Here is a 19,551-nt window from a genome sequence, read left to right as displayed (position 1 = left end):
CACAGAATAAAATTAAGATATCAGCCAAAATTCTGGAACTGCAATAATGGCACAGAAAAACCGGTACAAAGGATGCACAAATAGCCAACACGAGAAGTTTTTGGGGAACAAAAAATACCAGGGACCATTTATATTCATTACTGTAAGAGGCCATTGCCGATCATTGCTTTAGTAAGCCAATGATGCTCCTTACTGCAGGGGTCTTTGAGGTTCATTGTTGAAGCAATTGAATGTTTATCACTGCCAAAGACAATTGATGTGCATTATCACCTGGTGCTATGACTCACTGGGGCTGTTGATGACCATTCCTGCCTTCACCCACTAATGCTCATTACTTCCAAATACTTTTATATCAATTATTGCTTGATTCAATTGATATTCTATACTATTAATGGGCCATAGAGGCTGATAACTGTTAGGGGGCATTGAGAATGAATATTGCCTGGGGTCATTGATACTCATTAATATAGTGTTTGTGTGTGTGTGTGCGTGAGTGTGTGTGTGTCTACATAAAAAGTGCAAAAGTCAAACTGTTGTCAATACGTGTTTATAGTAAATGTGCCCAGCAGAATTTGGCAAAGTCCACAGGGTTTTTCCTCTGTGCTTGGTGCAAATCCTCTTGTAGGCTATATCATGGAAAGGTAGAACAGAGATTCTTTCAACTCTATGGTGAATTAAACATTACTTAATAATCTTACTTGTGATACTTTAAGGCCACGACTTCCAGTAATTCCAGAGAGATCAGCATTATCCATGAAAACATCTTTGATTCCAATTTCCTTAAGCGTCTCGACCAGGTCAGTGGCCACTGAGATTGAGATTTTTGGAACATACAAATTAACAACCCTGCACGAAAAACAAACACATGGCACATCTGTCTTTTTTGTTTCACATAATCCTTATCATAGCGTTCTTCTTTGACAAGACTATAAAGTAGCCAAAAAACATGACAGGCTGCAATCTGAAAATATTTTTTATCACTCACAAATATGCTGCAAATGTAATGATATTTTAATGATACTTTGCACTTGATCTAAATTTTAGTAAGTGAAGATGATATAGTCCTCTGTTAAAGTTCACTACCCGCTACTTGGCTACAAATTTCCAGGCAGTGGTGGAGACAGGGATCCCACTGAAGAGATAGCACTGTGCCTGTTTTCTCCAACATGATTGACACACAAAAGTCCCACCATGTCAGGATCTATGGCAGATTATTTCAACTAGTTCTAAGATGGCCTGTCTGGGTAGGTAGATGATGCTAGGGTGGATGTGGGGCATTTCTAGCTCACAGATCTATTTGCCCCTTTCCACAGCTGAGTAAAACTCCTGAAGCTTCCTCAATCCCAAACTAGAAATGTCCTTGTCTCCAGGGAGAGGACGGCTCCTATTGGGCTCGGCAGCCAGGCACAAATGTAACCCAAAACATTGCTTTCACAGTGGTGTGCATGCAATTCATAAAAAAGAGGAATCCTGCATATGTGGTTGTCAACTCTTCATGCATTGTTAAACAAATGGAAATCCCAATGCTTTTGGGGCACCCAGATAATGGAGAATTGTGGGGATTCTCATGTCAATACCAAAAGAATGTGTGGTTCTGGTGAGAGAATTCCTGAATATTTCCCAGGTTCAGAGTGATTTGCATGCAGAATTCCCAGCAGGCAACTCAGTAATACCACCAGGTGCAAACAGGAACATCAGCACGTCAGCACAAACACCACCAAACTGGTGACCACCACCATCCTGATATCTCCTCACCATAATCTAGCAGCTCCTGACAGGCAAGGAAGGGTGATAGCAGAAAATCATTTTAAGGGAAAGTTACTAAAGTTTAATAGTCAGGAAACAAAATGAATACAACTGTTTTAATATGTTATATAAATGTGAATTAATTTAAAATACTCAGAGACCTGAAAGTAACAGAATACATTCTTACAGTACATTAACTCATTAAATGGAATGTGTATTAAATAAACAATAATGAAAATATGTTAATTGTATCCAACACACAGTAACATGTTCATTGTTATGTTTTGAATTCTTTTAAATTCCTCTTAATTCTTTTAACATTTGTTAAAAATATGTTAAACCAACTAATATATCTATACATAGTGAAGTTTGTGAATAGTAAGGGTCTCATGCTTTTGTAGGTGTATGTTTGTAGTACCCTATCCCTCCCTAAGCCCCCACCTTACATTTCTCTAAATCACACCCATTTTGTAGTAAGTATTTCTGATTTTCAGCCATTTTCTCCTGTTCCTTCTACATTTATTACTACCACATACCACTGCCCCTGCGATGGACACCTCTGCACAGAAAATATGGGCGAGGCAGAGTTCTCTGCCCATAGGTTAGTGACTAGCTTTCTGTAGTATGTAGAAATATAGTAAACCTACTACATATATGACAAAATGCAATTGTGAATAGTCTTTGTAAGAAAATGCCTATTTTTGCATGATCACCCCTATTTTTAGGGCTGATGCTGCTGGGTTTGTCCATGTGCATTGTAACTCTGCTAGCCAGGCCCCAGTGCAGGTGCTCTGACCGCTAAAAACATGTTGACATTGGCTATACTCTTAATTGGCATATTTAACGTACCTATCAGTCCTTAATATATGGCACAAAATATACTGTAAGTTACATGTCACTAATAGGCTGCAGCACATGACCGCAGGCCTGCTACCAGTAGCTGGACTATGCATGTCTAAACTGCAAAATAGACCTGTCAAAATAACCCCTCTTGACAGTCCTAAATCTTACTTTTAAATACTAGTAAGTCACCCTTAAGTAGGCCTTAAATGCCCATAAGGTGAGGTGTTTGATATTTACAATAGGACATGTGAACATTTAATGTTAAACATGTCATTACAGTGACAATGTCATGAATGCTATTTTCGCTACAGCAGGGTTAGCAATCTGTAGGACAGCATTGGGATACTTTATTAAAGTTATTAAAGTTAATAATGATATCATTATCTAGGAACTAGACAAAAAGTTAATTATTGGACTTTTTAAACTATTTATTACAACTCCATTTCATCTGTAAAATGAGATATGTAGCAAACATTTTACAAAAAGTTTAGCCTACATAAAGCCTCGAGGAACCCAGTTGCCTGAGCTTTTCCCTTTCAACCAGAAGCTGAATAGTTCCTTGATTAGGTGTGTATTGTCTTCTAGACCTGAGACAAAGGCCTTGGGTGTGGGGAAAAGTTGACCTTTCCCTGGCAGGAATGTCTAGGGGTTGTGCATATGTTCAAAGGATACCTGGTCGATGTAGTTCAGAATCCAGAACTGGTTGTGACTGACCGCAGGGAAGAGTTTGCTCATTTTCCTAACAGCACCTCTAGCATGGGTACACTAGCTCTGCACAGGTGAGGAAAGGTTTGAATAGGTAGAAAGGGACACTCTATGAATGTTTGCAATAGTGCACACTGAAACTGCTGAGAGAGTGAGTAGGGTTAACCCTGGGAACTTTTTCCCCTATTGTTTAGGGAAAGGCCTGGAGCCATCCCCATCCAAAAGCTACTGCAAGACATAATTGTGGCACCCCTGGGTACCTTCTTCAGAGCAATACTAGACTTGTGGAAGACAGCAGGACCAATCCCGCTGTTGTAACCTGTTAGAAAAACTCTAAGGACTGAAATTGCTCACCCCTTTGCCCAGGACTAAGAAGAGGACTCCAAGGGTCCTTTGGCTGACCCCCAGTTAAGCTACAGGGGAAAAGAGCTGTGAGAAGCACATTTTCATAAACAATCCCAGCTGACCTGGTTCACCTGGACCTTGGAAGGGCCCTGCTAGTGGCTGCTGTGGAGTGTACCCTGATGCCCAAGTACTATCCCCGAGGACCTGCAACTCTTGGCTGGTGTGAGAGTGGACTTCTCCTGCCTAGCCCTTAAAGGTTGGGACTTAGAAAATGTTAGTTAAAAATCTACCTACAAATCCATTGTGGGACTGGGAAGAACCTTCCAGTCAATCCACTCTCTCATTCAATTACGTCCAAGTCCTACAAGGATGAAATTGAGCTTATGGCAGCTCAATATCCTTCATAAAATCAATTAGAAAAATGGTTTCAAAGTGCTACTCCATGTTTTAGCCTGCACAAATAATAAATAAGGACAAAAACCAAAACGATTTAGTGAACAGATGTTTTTCATACTGGAGTATTTTGGCCAGTGAATAATTTATATAAATCATGAAGTGCCAGTCACAGGACCTTTTCTCAGGGAGTGCTGTGCACTGCTACTGCTGGGGCCAAGTCATTGTACATCAGTGCCATGGGTGGAATCCTGGAAAGGGGTGGGGGGGGGGGGGGTTCATACTCAGAGCAATGTAGGGCTGATATTAAAACATGTGCTTAGGCTGACTTTAAGCTTTGAATTCAGCACTGGTCAGTATAGGACATGCACTTTGCTCAATCTATAGAACAGGACATTGTGAATGTTTAGCCACAGCACATGAGGTATTGTTGATACACAATTCAGAGTATCCAAAATATTCATTATATAGTGCATGGTGCATGTAACTCTCAATGCAAATCACATTACACCCATGCATCGTGCAGCACTGTCTCCAAATTATAGTAATAAGCAACTGCCTGGTGTGCTGCAGTCTCAACACACAACTCAACCAGTGCACAAAACATGTTTAGCACCAATACAACAATATCCAAGCAGCCCTCTAACGCATCAGACTAGTGTGCAACTCCTCCAAGACAAAGCCAGCTGCATCATGACTAGACACGGCATTTGCATTTTCAGGTAATTTGTGTTATTTTGTCATTGGAAGTATACAATAGTCTGAGACTCACAACAAAGCATTGCTAACTTTATAGCACACAAAGCGCCTTTGTACTGTGAGAATGTTTGCAGCATTTTTCTTCAGATCGAAACATACAATTAAAATTGTCACGGTCATATCAAACTTGTTAGTAAAAGTGGAATTAAGTATGTGACAATGTGAATCTTTGTAACAGTGCCCTTTGTAATAATGTACATGAAATAGTGAATATATGCACTCATACTGTTCTCTCATCCTTTCTTTTTAATCGACAGCCAAGAAGAAAGTGGGAAACATTAGGACCAGGGACTAAGACAAACAAAGGCCTCAGACACTCAGCTTGGCACCAAGAAGGAGCATAGGAGCAAGAGTAGACTAATAGGGATAATGTGCCTACCCAAGGAGTGACACCACCAAGTTGTGGTTGAAGACACAACAGATACATTTATAGATTTGGACACACCATTACAGGAAAAGTCTGTTGATGAGGATTCTCCTACCCAGGAACAGCAATCATCAGTTGTGTCCAATTAACATACCAACCCATCATCTGAGTTTAAAGCTCATCAGAGTCTGAAGCCATCTCTTCACCAGTCGTGAGACTCCCACAGGGCTTGGGCCTGTAGCTGCATTGCCTGTGAGCCCTCCTCATCCTAAGAGTGACCGCCAGGAATATCAGTGAGTAAGGGTGAGATTCGACACAGACATTGATAAATTCTCTTGTCTTACCCAACCCCAACCCCATCTCCACAGCACACCACTGTGGCTGATTTCCAGAAGGTCATGAGTCAACTTGTTTCTGATCAGCAGACAATCTCTAGGGGCCTCGTAGAATTGGTGGCAACATTCAAAGGCCCACTAACAGGCTTAGACTTACAAGCATCAGGGGTTTGCTGCCTTCTGCCATCCTGGGCATCAGTCGTTCCTTCTCATGTCCAAATTCATTACTTCATACCAGATGTATTTGTGAGCCCCAGTGCATTTTCTTCCTTCTCTGCTCCCCAAACAACCCCAGTGTGTTGTACTCCCCGGGACATGTGTGACCCTGCCCTACACTCCATAATGGTTGTGTTAGAAAAGGAGCCTAATGTTGCCCAAATATCAGACGGAGATAGTGAAATTTACTAAATGTTGTAAGGAGCTTCATTTTTGATGCAAAAAGGTACCGTTCCTTCCTACATGATTTACTCAAACCTTCTGTTTAATATGCTCCATCACTGCTGCACTATTCAAGTGAGTCTGATAATGATTATCAGCAAGCAGTGGCGTAACGTGGGTGGAGCCACAGGGGTGGTTGCCCCGGTCACAAATTTCTTAGGGGCATTCTTAGGGGCATAAGATTTCAAGAAACCCACGGCAACCCACGGCAACCCACGCTACGCCGCTGTCAGCAAGTAAGCTTTCGAAAAACTGCAAAACCTATAGGGGGTGCAGTTCCTGTGTGTCAACTCTTCTGAGTTCCAATTAATTAATTATTAGGATGATTTAAAAATGCTGAAGCCTTACTGTGGTGAAAGAGACTTCCTCCATTTCTCCAATGTTGCAACTGACAATGCATCCTCAACCTGCTTCATGTTTCCTTTGTTGGGTAATATGAGCATTGCAGATGCATTTCCTGCGTAGTCGAGCTGCACTACTTTACAGCCCAAATCTGCATCCTGATATGAGCTGAAAGTGCTGTAGCGGCGCATCATCGGTACTTTTACAGTGGTGCTCTCATCCACAAAAAAATCCTCTTCTGCTGTAAAATTGGAATTAAATGGTTGTGTCCATGATCCTGAGAAGAGATTAAGGTATAAGGTAAAGATGTGCAAACACAGTATAATTTCACCACCAGGATTATGACGTGCATTTAGTCCTCATTTGTTCAATCACAAAACGTTTTGACAACAACACAACAGTATCAAATTGCAATAATACAACACAAAAACACAGCTGCCAAAACAAACTTAGAAAACATCACCAACATAATGAAATGCAACACAACCAATACCACCTCCAGAGATCTGCTTTCATAATACAATGGTTAAAGTATTTGCAGCAAGCATTGTTTTGATTCACTACCAGGGACATGAAATAGTACCAGTCAAAAAGGTTTTGTGGTCCGATCTCATTTCTTAAATTAGTCCATAGAGTGCTCACTTTATGCAGTGCAACCTCTAGAGCCCTGCTGACGACCACCTATTGCAGCCATCTAAATAAATAACTTGTCTCCTTAGTTTTAGTCCCTTGTCTCAATGTCAGCGGCAGTAGGAAAGCAAGATCAAGGAGATATTTAGGATTCAATAGCAGAGCTACATCATACACAGAAGCTGCCGTAGCCATAAAATTGTCTATTAAATGAATACATAATTTTATGACATATTTATAATAAATTGCACTGCCATCAGTACTGTAATAATTTAGAGCAGTTTATCTGTGGCTTTCAGAATTGCTGTTGCCAGAATCGTCAGCTGGTCACTGAGAAGTTTCCTGGGATTAGGTGTTGTCCCTTGAAGTATGGTAAATTACCAGTGAAAGCAATGTTAGTCAAATCTGCCTTTGTGAATCAGGCCCTATGTTACTCTAAAACAGCTAGGGCAATACATTTCCTCATTCACTTCAGACATTCATTAACAAGAACATAAGAAAAAGAGCTATAATTCATATTAGATGTTGTAGAAGGGTGACTAATATATGGGATGCCTTTCATCAAACTGTGTATTATAGGGGTTGCACAAGCCAAATTGAATTTAGTTGACATATTTAAACTTTAAAGAAAAACACAGTCACTGGATGATGTCATCAGTGATGTCATTTGAGATATCATCAGTGATGTCACTGACCATGTCATGAATGATGTAATATGTGACGTCATCAAAAGGGCATTGCGGGGGCGTGACTTATAGTTAGCTGAACTAACTATAACAGCAGAATTTCTATGGTTTTGTACAAGTGAAGTGTCCAACTAGCTATATCGTTCTTGAAACCTATGGTTTTTTTAATGAATTTCTAAGGTTCTTTTAAATGCTAATTCCTAACTATAAGGTGCCTGAAACCTATGGTTTTTCCAGTGAAATTCAATGGTTTTTTAAATGCTAACTTCTAACTAAAACATCCCTGAAACCTATGGTTTTTTCAGTGAATTTCAATGGTATTTTAAATGGAAATTTCTAATTATAATGTGCCCCAATCCTATGTTTTTTTCAGGGAATATCTAAGGATTTATAAATGCTAATTTCTAACTATAACATCCCTATTAAGTCCACTTGATTCCTGAAGGTCCCTGGTGGCCAAGTAGCCCACGAGGTACCTCCGCTAAGCACCACAGAGCTGAGCTGCAGAGAGGTGTTCCGAGGTCACGCCCCTTTTTACACCACGCTGCAAACGCTTTTCCTATGGAAACTAGGTCCTAACTATAACTACCTACTGGCGACCACCAGTAGGTAATACTGGTCAGTCCGGTTGCTCCTCCTGCCGCGTGGCCACCCCGAGTGTGCCCGCTCTCCTCCCGCTGCCGCCGCCGCTGCTGAGCCGAGTCAAGACTGCCCCTGTCTTGGTTTGCCTGTCCCTGTGCTGTTAGCTGTACTTCTGCTGCCGTTTTCACGTTTCCTCGGTTTTCTCGTGTTGCCCGTATACTTGTAAGTTGTAAGCTGTCCCTGACTGTCCCTGTGTCTGCTTGTTGTCCCTGACTGTCTCTGTGCCTGCTTGTCCTCGTTGTCCTTTTTCTGCAGTTTCTCGTGTGTGCCCTGTAAGTGCCCATTGTCCTCGTTGTTCCCTGCCCCACCCCGCTCCCTGCCGCTGCTCCCCCGCGGCCCCACCCCCGCTCCCTCCAGCATCCTCGCATGCTCCCCCCCAATCGCCACCCCGCTCCCGCCTCCCAGCTGCTCCTCCCTCGCTCCGCCCCCCACTACGCCTTTTATGGCGGAGTCCAAGCGTACGCGCAGCGGTCACGCGCAGCGGGCGCGCCAATGGTGCGCCGAAGGTAAGCCCGTCTGCGCCCGCCCGTGCCTGGACCACGCCCAGCGCCAGACCCCCTGGCCCCCGCAGATGCCATCCCACCCACCGGACGTACGACGCCGCCACCCTCAGCGCACTTAACACCGGACGCCTCCCCGGATGCCACCGAGCCACCCCAGGACGCACCCACGGACCCTTCACCTGCCAATCCTGCGAGTTCACCTGCATCCGGACCCGCAACCCACCCGCACCCGCCAAACCTAGCACCCACAGCAACGACCTGAAGTGCATCCTGCTCAACACCCGCTCCGTCCACAGACACGCCGCGGAACTATGGAACCTGCTCGACACCACATCCCCGGACGTCGCCTTCCTCACGGAGACCTGGATGAATGCCTCCTCATCGCCCGACATCGCCATTGCCATCCCGGAAGGCTACAAGATCATCCGGATGGACCGCGCCAACCAGACTGGAGGAGGCATCGCCATCGTCCACAAAAACACCATCCGCATCTCGTCCAACTCCGAAGACACCCTCACAGCCGCCGAACATCTCCACTTCCAGATACACACCGACCCCAAGACCACACTCAGAGGCACCCTCATCTACAGACCCCCAGGACCCCGCACACAATTCAGCGAAGACATCGCAGACTTCATCAGCCCACACGCCCTCCCCTCCGCCGACTACATCCTCCTTGGGGATCTCAACTTCCACCTGGAAAACAACAACGACAACAACACCACCACCCTACTGGACAACCTCGCTAACCTCGGACTCAAGCAACTGGTGAACACCCCCACCCACTACGCCGGACACACGCTTGACACAGTCTTCACTTCCAGCAAGCACATCTCCTTCAGCCACTCAACCGGACTTCACTGGACAGACCACAGCTGCGTCCACTTCAGCTTCAGAAAGAACACTACTCACCACCTCTCGCAACAGGTTCCCCGCAGGAACTGGAACAAGATCACCACCGACCAGCTCACCGCATCACTGAACCAGAACCCTCCCGCCGGATCATCGGACCCCAACCAAGCGGCCCACAACCTAGCACAATGGATCACCAACTGCGCCGACGACCTTGCAACCCTGAAAACCCATCCCAGCAGGCCCGGAAGCAAGAAAGCCCCGTGGTTCAACGACGACCTCAAGAACTCCAAGAAGAACTGCCGCACCCTTGAGAAAACCTGGCGAAAGAACCCGACCACAGACAACATGACCGCCCTCAAGCACGCCATCCCCAAACACCACCAGCTGATCCACACAACCAAGAAGACAGCATTCATGGAACGTTTAGACAACAACCCACACAACAGCAAGGAGCTCTTCAGCATCGTCAAAGAGCTCTCCAACCCCAGCGCCGGAAACAACGACATCACTCCCTCACAAGACCTCTGCGACTCACTTGCCACGTTCTTCCACAACAAGATCGCAGACATACACAACAGATTCGGCGAACAGACCACGCACCCTACCATAGAACCAGCGCTCCCCACCACCACCCTCCGCGACTGGACCCCAGTCAACACCGATGACACCATCCGGACGATGAACACCATCCACTCCGGATCACCAACCGACCCATGCCCTCACCACGTCTTCAACAAGGCAGACTCTGTCATCGCACCCCAACTCCGGGACATCATCAACTGCTCCTTCAACACCGCCACCTTCCGGAGAGCTGGAAGCACGCCGAACTCAGCGCCCTCCTAAAGAAACCATCGGCAGACCCCACCGACCTCAAGAACTACCGCCCCATCTCGCTGCTCCCGTTTCCCACCAAAGTCATCGAGAAGACCGTCAACAAACAGCTGGCCGCCTTCCTCGAGACGAACGGATCCCTCGACCACTCACAGTCCGGCTTCCGAGCCAATCACAGCACCGAGACCACCCTCATCGCAGCCACTGACGACATCCGAACCCTGCTCAACAACGGGGAAACAGCGGCCCTCATCCTCCTGGACCTCTCCGCTGCGTTCGATACTGTTTGCCACCGCACCCCAGTTCAACGCCTCAGCAACGTCGGAATCCAAGAGAAGGCTCTGGAGTGGATCATCTCGTTCCTCGCCGGAAGAACCCAGAGAGTCTGCCTCCCCCGTTCAGATCTGAGGCCACCGAAGTCATCTGCGGCGTACCACAAGGTTCATCACTCAGCCCCACCCTCTTCAACGTGTAGATGAGCCCCCTCGCAGCCATCGCACGCCGACACAGCCTCAACATCATCTCCTACGCCAACGACACCCAGCTGATCCTCTCCCTCACCAACGACCCCGCCACCGCCAGAACTAACCTACATGAAGGGATGGAAGAAGTAGCCGAGTGGATGAAGAACAGTCGCCTGAAACTGAACTCAGACAAAACAAGATGGAAGTCCTCATCCTTGGGTCAACACCATCTGCCTGGGACAACTCCTGGTGGCCCCCGGCCCTAGGCTGCGCACCCAAACCAACGGACCACGCACGCAACTTGGACTTCATCCTGGACTCCTCCCTGTTGATGACCAGACAAGTCAACGCCGTCTCATCTTCATGCTTCAACATCCTACGCATGCTCCAAAAGATCTTCAGATGGATCCCCACCGAAACCAGGAAGACGGTCACCCAGACACTTGTCACCAGCCGACTAGACTATGGAAACACCCTCTACACCAGAACCACAGCCAAACTGCAGAAAAGACTCCAACGCATCCAGAACGCCTCCGCACGACTCATCCTGGACATCCCCCGCCACAGACACCTGAGAGACCTGCATTGGCTCCCCATCAGCAAAAGAATCACGTTCCGCCTCCTCACCCACGCACACAAAGCACTCCACGACCTGGGCCCCAGGTACCTCAACAACCGCATGACCTTCTACACTCCCACCCGCCAACTACGATCGACCAACCACGCCCTCGCCGCCGTCCCACGCATCCGAAGAACCACCATGGGAGGAAGATCCTTCTCCTACCTGGCAGCCAAGACCTGGAATTCCCTCCCCATCAACCTCCGCCTCACCCAAGACCAACTGAAGACCTGGCTGTTCAAGCAGTAGCGGACCCCCCCCCCCCCCCCCAGCACCTTGAGACCCTCCGCGCTATACAAATTTCTTGATTGAGATATATATATATATATATTATCTAGTGGCGGTCGCCAGTAGATAGTTATAGTTAGGACCGTGTTTCCATAGGAAATCTGAAAATTCTATTTTGAGTAACTTTGGCGCCGGTTGACGAATCCTCGCGAAATTTTCTAAACTAATGGAGCGCTCCGCTCAGCTCCTACCCTGAAAGTCTCGAGGTGATTCGTCAACCGGGGGCTGAGAAAAAAGGGGGGTCCCAAAACGCGTTTTCCCCATGCATTTTCCCATAGGACCTTTAGTCGAAGGTACAGCCCGAACGGCTGACCAGAATTACTTGAAATTTGGCAAAGAGGTAGTCCTCAGGTCAGGCATGTGCCTTTTGCATATATGGTGTCAATCTGTTCAGTAGTTCCTGAGGAAATTGCAGTTAAAAGTACATAAATATCTATAAGCACGCACCGTGCTCGCACCGTGCGCGCACCTTAACGTTCGCGAGCGTAATTCTGATTGGTGGTTCCATGTCAGTCAACATTCGAATCGGTCGAAATCAGGAAGTGTCGGCCGCCATTTTGTGTGTTTACAGTGCGACAGTGAAAAACAAAGGTGGAGAACGTGAAAAGGGGGCAGGGTAGAGAGTTCCTGACCCCCTAGCCTTTGTCAGGGGGTCCCTGAAGGACCCCGAAGGGTGAAAAAAACATTTTTTTTTTTTTTTTTAAATCGCGGGGTGCGCGCACGGTGAAAAACTTTAAAAAAAAAAACATTTTAAACAAACCATTCCATATTACAGGATACACTCAATCTATAACTATATACATAGGTAGTTTATTGTAAAATAAATATATAAAAAATATAATAATACATACATAACTTAGCATTTAAAAAACCTTACAAATTCACTTAAAAAACCATGGGTTTCACACACGTTATCGTTAGGAATTAGCATTTAAAAACCTTGCAAATTCACTAAAAAAACATAGGTTTCACACATGTTATAGTTAGCTGGACATTTCACTCATAAAAAACCATTGAAATTCCCCCGTTATAGTTAGTTCAGATAACTATAACTCGCGCGACCGCCACTCTATCACAAGGATGATGTCATCAGTGATGTCATGAGTGATGCCACTGACCATGTCATGAGTGATGTAATATATGACGTCATGAGCAGTGGATTGCGGGCGCGCGAGTTATAGTTATCTGAACTAACTATAACGGGGGAATTTCAATGGTTTTTTATGAGTGAAATGTCCAGCTAACTATAACAAGTGTGAAACCTATGGTTTTTTAAGTGAATATATATATATATATATATATATATATATATATATATAAGAGCTTACAATGTAAATATACAATTTCTGCAATACAATATCTTACCTTTAAAGAAAATATAATTGACGAGAACCAGAACAGTTCCTTCATCAATATTCGGAAGCAATTCAGCAATTTTCCCATGCGTTTTCTCCAGAACATAATCATTAATTTGCTTCTTTGCCTCTTCTCCCTTCTTGAAATTGGAAGACAAGGCTTCTGAATTATATTGACTTTTGACATCTTGTAAAAACTGAGGCAGTATTGGTAGACCCTCTTGTATGAAGAGGGCATTGCCTGTGCTCAGGTGCAGCTCATTGTTGGACTTGTTCAAATTCTGCATGAGGCTGTGAAAGCCAGCATGTACATCCTGCTCTGAGAGTTCACTATGGTTAAACCCCATACTTTCAATAATCTCCTTGTGAGTTTTAAACCTGGCACCAAGAGATAGCATGCTGAGAGCAGTGGAGATGCTCACCGGAGACACAAACACATTGCCAGATTTTCCATTGGAAGTAAGGTGTTTATAGAAATTAAATGCAAAACCTGTGTTGGCAGATGTTATTTTTCGACATGCGTTTACATTTTGCTCTTGCTCATGGTGTTTTTCTCCGGAGTGCTTGTGGTCATTTACTTTCTTCCCATGATGATCCCCATCAGTATGCCCCTTTCCATGATGTTTATTCTCATGATGCTTCTCATCATGATGTTCTTGGCCATGGTGTCCATTGCTATGATGCTCCACATGGTGGTGTTCTTTCCCATGAGCGTCCACAGTTGTGTGATTGGCTTCACTAACATGATCCTGGTGATGATCACAGTGAATCCCACCAATAAGTAGGGTGATTATCACACAGAGATACAAGGAAGGTCTCATGTTTATATGGAAGACACCTGTAAAATAATAATATTTATCAATATTATGGATACATACTTAATAAGAGTTTTTCATAAATATTTCATTTATTATGTAATGATTGAAAACTATAATCTCATAGATGCATTCGAGAAAGCAATATTAATTTTTCACTCGCCTGTATACTATTTGTCATTACTAAAAGAAGAATCTAGTAACAAATACCACTGTTTCCCAATATATGTCAACACTTTTTTAAGGTTAAGTGGAAAGTGCTTTTTATGGCAATTCGAAACAATTGCAGTGAAAACAAATATGGAATAAACAACAACAGAAGTACGGTTGCAAAAAGATAAAAATAAAAGATAATACGCTTTAAATGTCATTGCTTGCTACAGATAGAAAGAAGATGATTTATTGCAAGGAGCTGAGGAGGTTTTATCCCTCAAAACTGATAAATGTATTTTAAACTGGGGGACATTACTTTGTTTCAGTGTCAGTGTTTTTTTTACTTCTGACCCCTGCCCACAATCGCCAGCAGACATTTTGAGTACCACAACAAGCACATTGTTATGTTTACACTTGTAGGGGCCCTTTCCCATTTGCAAATGGGTTACCACAGCTTTTCAATTGGTGGTAGAGTATTCTTGTATTACTACCACAATTCGGTCAGAAAACATTAATACATACTACTGGAAATTGGTATTTGGTAGGGATGCCCTAAACACATCCTTTCCAAATAGTGAATCGCTGATGTAAATTGCAATTCGGTAACAAGTTACCAAATCACATTTTGCCTTTGCACATTTAAATAAGCTTTCTGAAGTTGCAAACGACTCAATTCATTTGCAACCTCAAAAACACCTTGCTACATCTGGCCCCAGGAACAGTGCTTTTACCACATTAAGACACTGATAACATTCAGTTCATTTAAAATGACTTGTTTTTGGATATTTGGATTGGACATTTTGCATAATTTAAATTCCCCAGCTTCATAATGACAACCTTCAGATTTTCTGAGTTGGCCTACGCACAAAACGATCTGTGAGTTGATGAATCCTGATCCAAATCTGATCTAAGGCACTCCAGAAAATGAATTTGACTTGGTGAATAACTCATCTGTTCCTCAAATGAAGGTTGGAGAGGTAAAATAATAAATATACTTTTTCAGTATTGAAAACATGTTAACAATGAGGAAAGTTTTGCTTAGCAACTGTTCCTATCATCAGTAGTTAGAGTTCCTTGTGAATGGATGACAAGTTTAAAGTCACTAAGGAAATCATTACCATTCATCAAATCTTTCTTTAAATACAATTGGGGCCTAATCACAAACTGCATTATGTAGTATGTTTAGTAGTACTACAATAGTTCCACCAATTTACTACAAAATGTTATTCACTGACTTACATGCAGAGATCTACACCTCTGCCTCTTTTATCTCTTATGTGGGAGATGTCAAAGCCAACTGTGTAGATCTCTGCACATGTAGGTATACATTTTGGTACTAGTTGTAGGAGGGACAAGGGGAGGGGTTGGAAAATTGGGAACACTTACTTAAGGAAGGGGCTAAGGGAGGATAAGCGGGGGTTTAGGGAGGAACATGCATCCACCCACAAACGTGTAAGCTGATTTCTATTCACAAACTGCACCTCTATAGTTACTACAGCTAAAAATGACCTAAAATTGCTGTAAATGTACTCCATCTTAGAGCTGGAGAACATCCAGCACTATACCTGACCACTCACAGGTAGTGCAACATGCTCCCTTTGAAAATAATGGAGGTAGTGACTTAAAATACTTAAAGTACAACCCCATAAACATTTTTTAAATCAATCTATTAAAACTTTTTAAAGGTGAATATACTTTTTGGCAAGGCAGTCTTGGGGTGTCTGAGCCCTCTGGACACATGCGAATTCAATGGACTTCATCTCCCAACTTCCATTGTGCCAGCACTCTCTGTCACTGCCACTTTCTGAGTGGGTGGGGCCTGCTCCAACGTGTGCTGAAAGCACTCTGCAAGCCCGCAGCCTGGGACGCGCGTGGGCTGTACCTGGGCGGAACACGGGCCAAGGGCAGGCCTGTGAGCACCCATCAGAGCCCAGAGTAGGATGGGCTAGGCCCCCCTCTTGCCTTAGAGGCAAGGGCTACATTTGCCCCGTGAAGCCAGCTTGTCTCTCCTACATCTGACCAGGTACAGCTGTTTTGTTAACTCCCCGGTGTTGATTGGGGGCATTCAGTGGGCGTGGACCATCCCCTGCTGTAAATCAAGATACGCCCCTGACCAGATTTAAACCAGAGGCACATGAAAATGACACCAACTGGGAACTCGGGCACTCTGCATCTATGGTGGTTGTGCCAGTCCCTGACAACCGCCATTGACGTGCGGGGCTGGTGAAGGCACGGGTGACGTGGCCTGCACCAGCCCCTTACCTTGCCCCTGATTGTTAGGCATGGGGAATGCCCCAGAAGCATTTCAAGTGCTTTGGGGGCACTGGGTTGGGGAAAAGCTGGATCTTGCTGGCTGCAGCGGGTCGTGAGAGCGACTCTTTAAAAGAGGCCACGGAGCAGCTGGACGGTCTCTTTCCTCGCCACTTCTCACCCCTGCCTGCAAGCTACTCCATCCATGCGACGGAGTTTTCAATTTAAAAATAATTTGGGGAATTCAGCTTCCCCTCGTCCCAGAGGAAATGAGGATCAGCTGTTCGTTGTTGGGGATTCATTGGATTACAGCAGCCGGGAGCCATGTGGGTTCGAGTGCATACTCACCCCCTCCGCATGATTGTATTGCGGTGGTGGCTCCGGCTGCTTCTGCTATTTTTGTGTTTTATCTTTCCTGCAGGTCTGTGGATGCGGTGAGAAAAACAAGGATTCAACTATTTACTTTGCTTCTGATTGGCACAGCAGCCAGGAGCCACGCGGTTTCAAGTGCAAACTCACCAACCCGCATGAGTGATAATGCGGTGGTGGCTCCGGCTGCTTATACTATTTACTGAATTGACTGTTGCTGAGGTTTGGAGCAGCTGAGGGGCCACCAAAGCATTTGTCTAGTGAGTGCTGGCAGGTGAGGGGCAATATTCTGGCCTGAGAGGCAAACATATGCTGTTTTGCGAGGGACAGTTGTATCCGGTTGGTTTTGGGGTTTAGTCAGTTTGAGGGGTGAGGTACACAGGTGCAGGGTCATTTTATTGACGTTGTTTTTAGTGTACGGTAAACTTGTAGTGGTCATGGTGCCTAAAGTTAAGAGGGGTGAAAAACGCTCACGGATGGAGGAATGGATGGAGGTGATGATGTGTATGATGGAGGATATGGGGCAGTCATCAACGGACATGAGGAACCAAATTGAGGGACAGGATGGAGCAGGGGAAAGGCCTAGGTGAGCGGGGTAGCTCCCAGAGCTACTTTTTCTCCGGTACCCAAAAAGTCTAAACCCAAGCGGGTGTGGTGGGCCCTTGCCCCTGAGGTCACCAGACATTGAGTTGCAGGGCCTATGGCCCCGGTGGGAGGACCCCCATCTGAAGGGGTGAATGGGGCACCTCCAGCAGGGGGTACACCAGAAGTACGGGGGCCCCAGTTAACTGGTTTTAGGGGTGCCTGTGGGAGGTCCCTGTTCAGGAGGGGTCCCCAGCCAGCCAGTTTTGGTCCCCTGTGAGGCCCCAGTAAGTGTTGGGCTTGGGCACCCAGACTTGGTGACCAGTTTAGAAGCTGTGCTTCTGTTGTTAGCTAAGGCGCGGACATGGACCCCTTCAGCGGGCAGTGGGGCCCTATTAGACGAGGGGGAAGCCTTAGAGAGAGCCAGGAAAATGGTGGCACAGGTGGAAGGGTCAAAGCAGTTGGGGATACAGAAAGTAGCTGCAGGTCCAGCAGCTACGGGCAGTGTGGCAACCCGCTGTGCAGAGCAAAGCAGTCCAGTGAAAGACAAGGGTGGACCTGAACTACAAAAATGGAGTACCACAAAGGAGAGAGAACATGGCAAGGAACCAGGACGCGACGGCAGCAGGTATGACGCAATTGTTACAAAGTTTAGGCTTGGGAGAGTTACTGTCCTCCAGAGACCGTCTGGGTAGACACAATTCACAAGAAGTAAAAGAAAAAATCTGGAAAGGGGAATATGTGAATATGTTTTCCTTATTAATTGATAAAGATGAGAAGGAAGAAGCAAGAAATCTTAGGGAGTGGGCCCATCCCAGAGATTGGGGTAAATGGTCTGCAAAGAATAAGATTGAGGAAACTCTGGTAAATTGGATAAAAGGGTTCTCCAATTATCATGCAATCATGGTGAAGCGTTTCCCTGGCTTAGGCGCACAGATGGCGTGCTATCAGGATAGGATCGCCTGTGCCCATGATGAGTACAGGGTAGTGGGATGGAAAGAATATGACAAGGAGTTCACGAGGGCAAAAGCAACTGAACCTGGGATCAGATTGACGTCATCATGTGGTTGCGTCACATGAAGACTGTAAGTCAAAAGAATACACAAGGGCAGTACTTTCGAGCAGGCCCACTGACTAACACGGGTGGGGGAAGGAAGAAGGGGGCATGTTGGGAGTTCAATAGGCAAACCTGCACCAGGACCATGGGCTCATGCAGATTTAAGCACGCCTATTGCTTCTGTGGCCTCTCCTCACACCCTAAATCCAAATGATTTGAAAAATCAAGGGAAAAAGGAGGTGAAAAGCAAGATTGAGGATTTATTCCTCACCAAGGCTCACTCCCGATAAGGACAACGGCATTGATACCATGGTTGAATAGATATAGTTGCCCAAACACAGCACAGATTCTTTTGGAAGGCTTATGGGATGACTTTAGAATTCCTGAACCTGGCCACATATGGGTCTCATACTTCAGCAATCAGCAATCAGTAAGGTACAACAGGGCGGTAGCAGTAGCTAAAGTCATGAAGGAGCTGCGGTTAGGGAGGGTAGCTGGCCCATTTAATACTCGAACGGTGGAAGGTTTTGTTTGATCACTGCTGGGGGTTGTACCCAAAAAATAACCGGGAGAGTTCTGTTTAATCCAGGGGCCAACCACTGAATGATGCTATCAATGGGGCCCTGTGCACCGTGAAAAACACATCTTTGGATCAGGCGATAGAGATGCTGCAGGGGCTGGGACCTGGCACATTGCTAGCAAAGTCTGACATCAAATCAGCGTTCCGCCTACTGCCGGTGCACCCACGGGATTTCCATTTGTTAGCCTTTCAATTACAAGGGAGTTATTACATGGACAAGTACATGCCAATGGGGTGCTCCATCTCTTGCTCCTACTTTGAGAAATTCAGCTTTTTCCTTCAATGGGTTTTCAGGCAGGTGACTGGGCATTGGTGGGTATTGCATTACTTGGACGATTTTCTTCTTTTGAGTGCACCAGGCTCCCAGGAGTGTGGCAGAGCTCTAAAAGCTTTTTGCGCACTCATGTGCTAATTCGGGGTCCCCTTAGCACCAGGTAAGACAGAAGCACCAGCCACAAACATTGAGTTTTTGGGCATAGAATTGGATTCGGAGAACTGGGTATCACGACTGCCACAAGGGAAAGTGGTGGCCTTCACTTTAGCATTACAGGAGTGCTTGAGGAAAAAGGTCACTTTACACCAGCTAAAAAAAATGGTGG

At 45.5% G+C, this 19,551-nt stretch overlaps 1 protein-coding gene across 1 annotated transcript in view; it reads right to left on the bottom strand.

The window, feature by feature from the left end:
* LOC146799058 (alpha-1-antitrypsin-like protein CM55-ST) overlaps window positions 1–19,551 on the bottom strand; it is a 47,712-nt gene that overhangs the window by 13,605 nt on the left and 14,556 nt on the right. Inside the window, exons 2-4 of the mRNA XM_085626464.1 lie at window positions 13,157–13,984; window positions 6,280–6,550; window positions 699–846 (exon numbers count right to left, since the gene is read on the bottom strand). Of these exons, the coding sequence (XP_085482590.1) occupies window positions 699–846; window positions 6,280–6,550; window positions 13,157–13,967 (1,230 nt within the window). The 5' untranslated portion in view covers window positions 13,968–13,984. The remainder of the gene's footprint in view (window positions 1–698; window positions 847–6,279; window positions 6,551–13,156; window positions 13,985–19,551) is intronic.

Source organism: Triturus cristatus, chromosome 9 (genome assembly GCF_964204655.1).
Source record: "Triturus cristatus chromosome 9, aTriCri1.1, whole genome shotgun sequence".
Lineage (NCBI taxonomy): Eukaryota > Metazoa > Chordata > Amphibia > Caudata > Salamandridae > Triturus > Triturus cristatus.
This window is presented reverse-complemented; position numbering and strand designations above follow the sequence as displayed.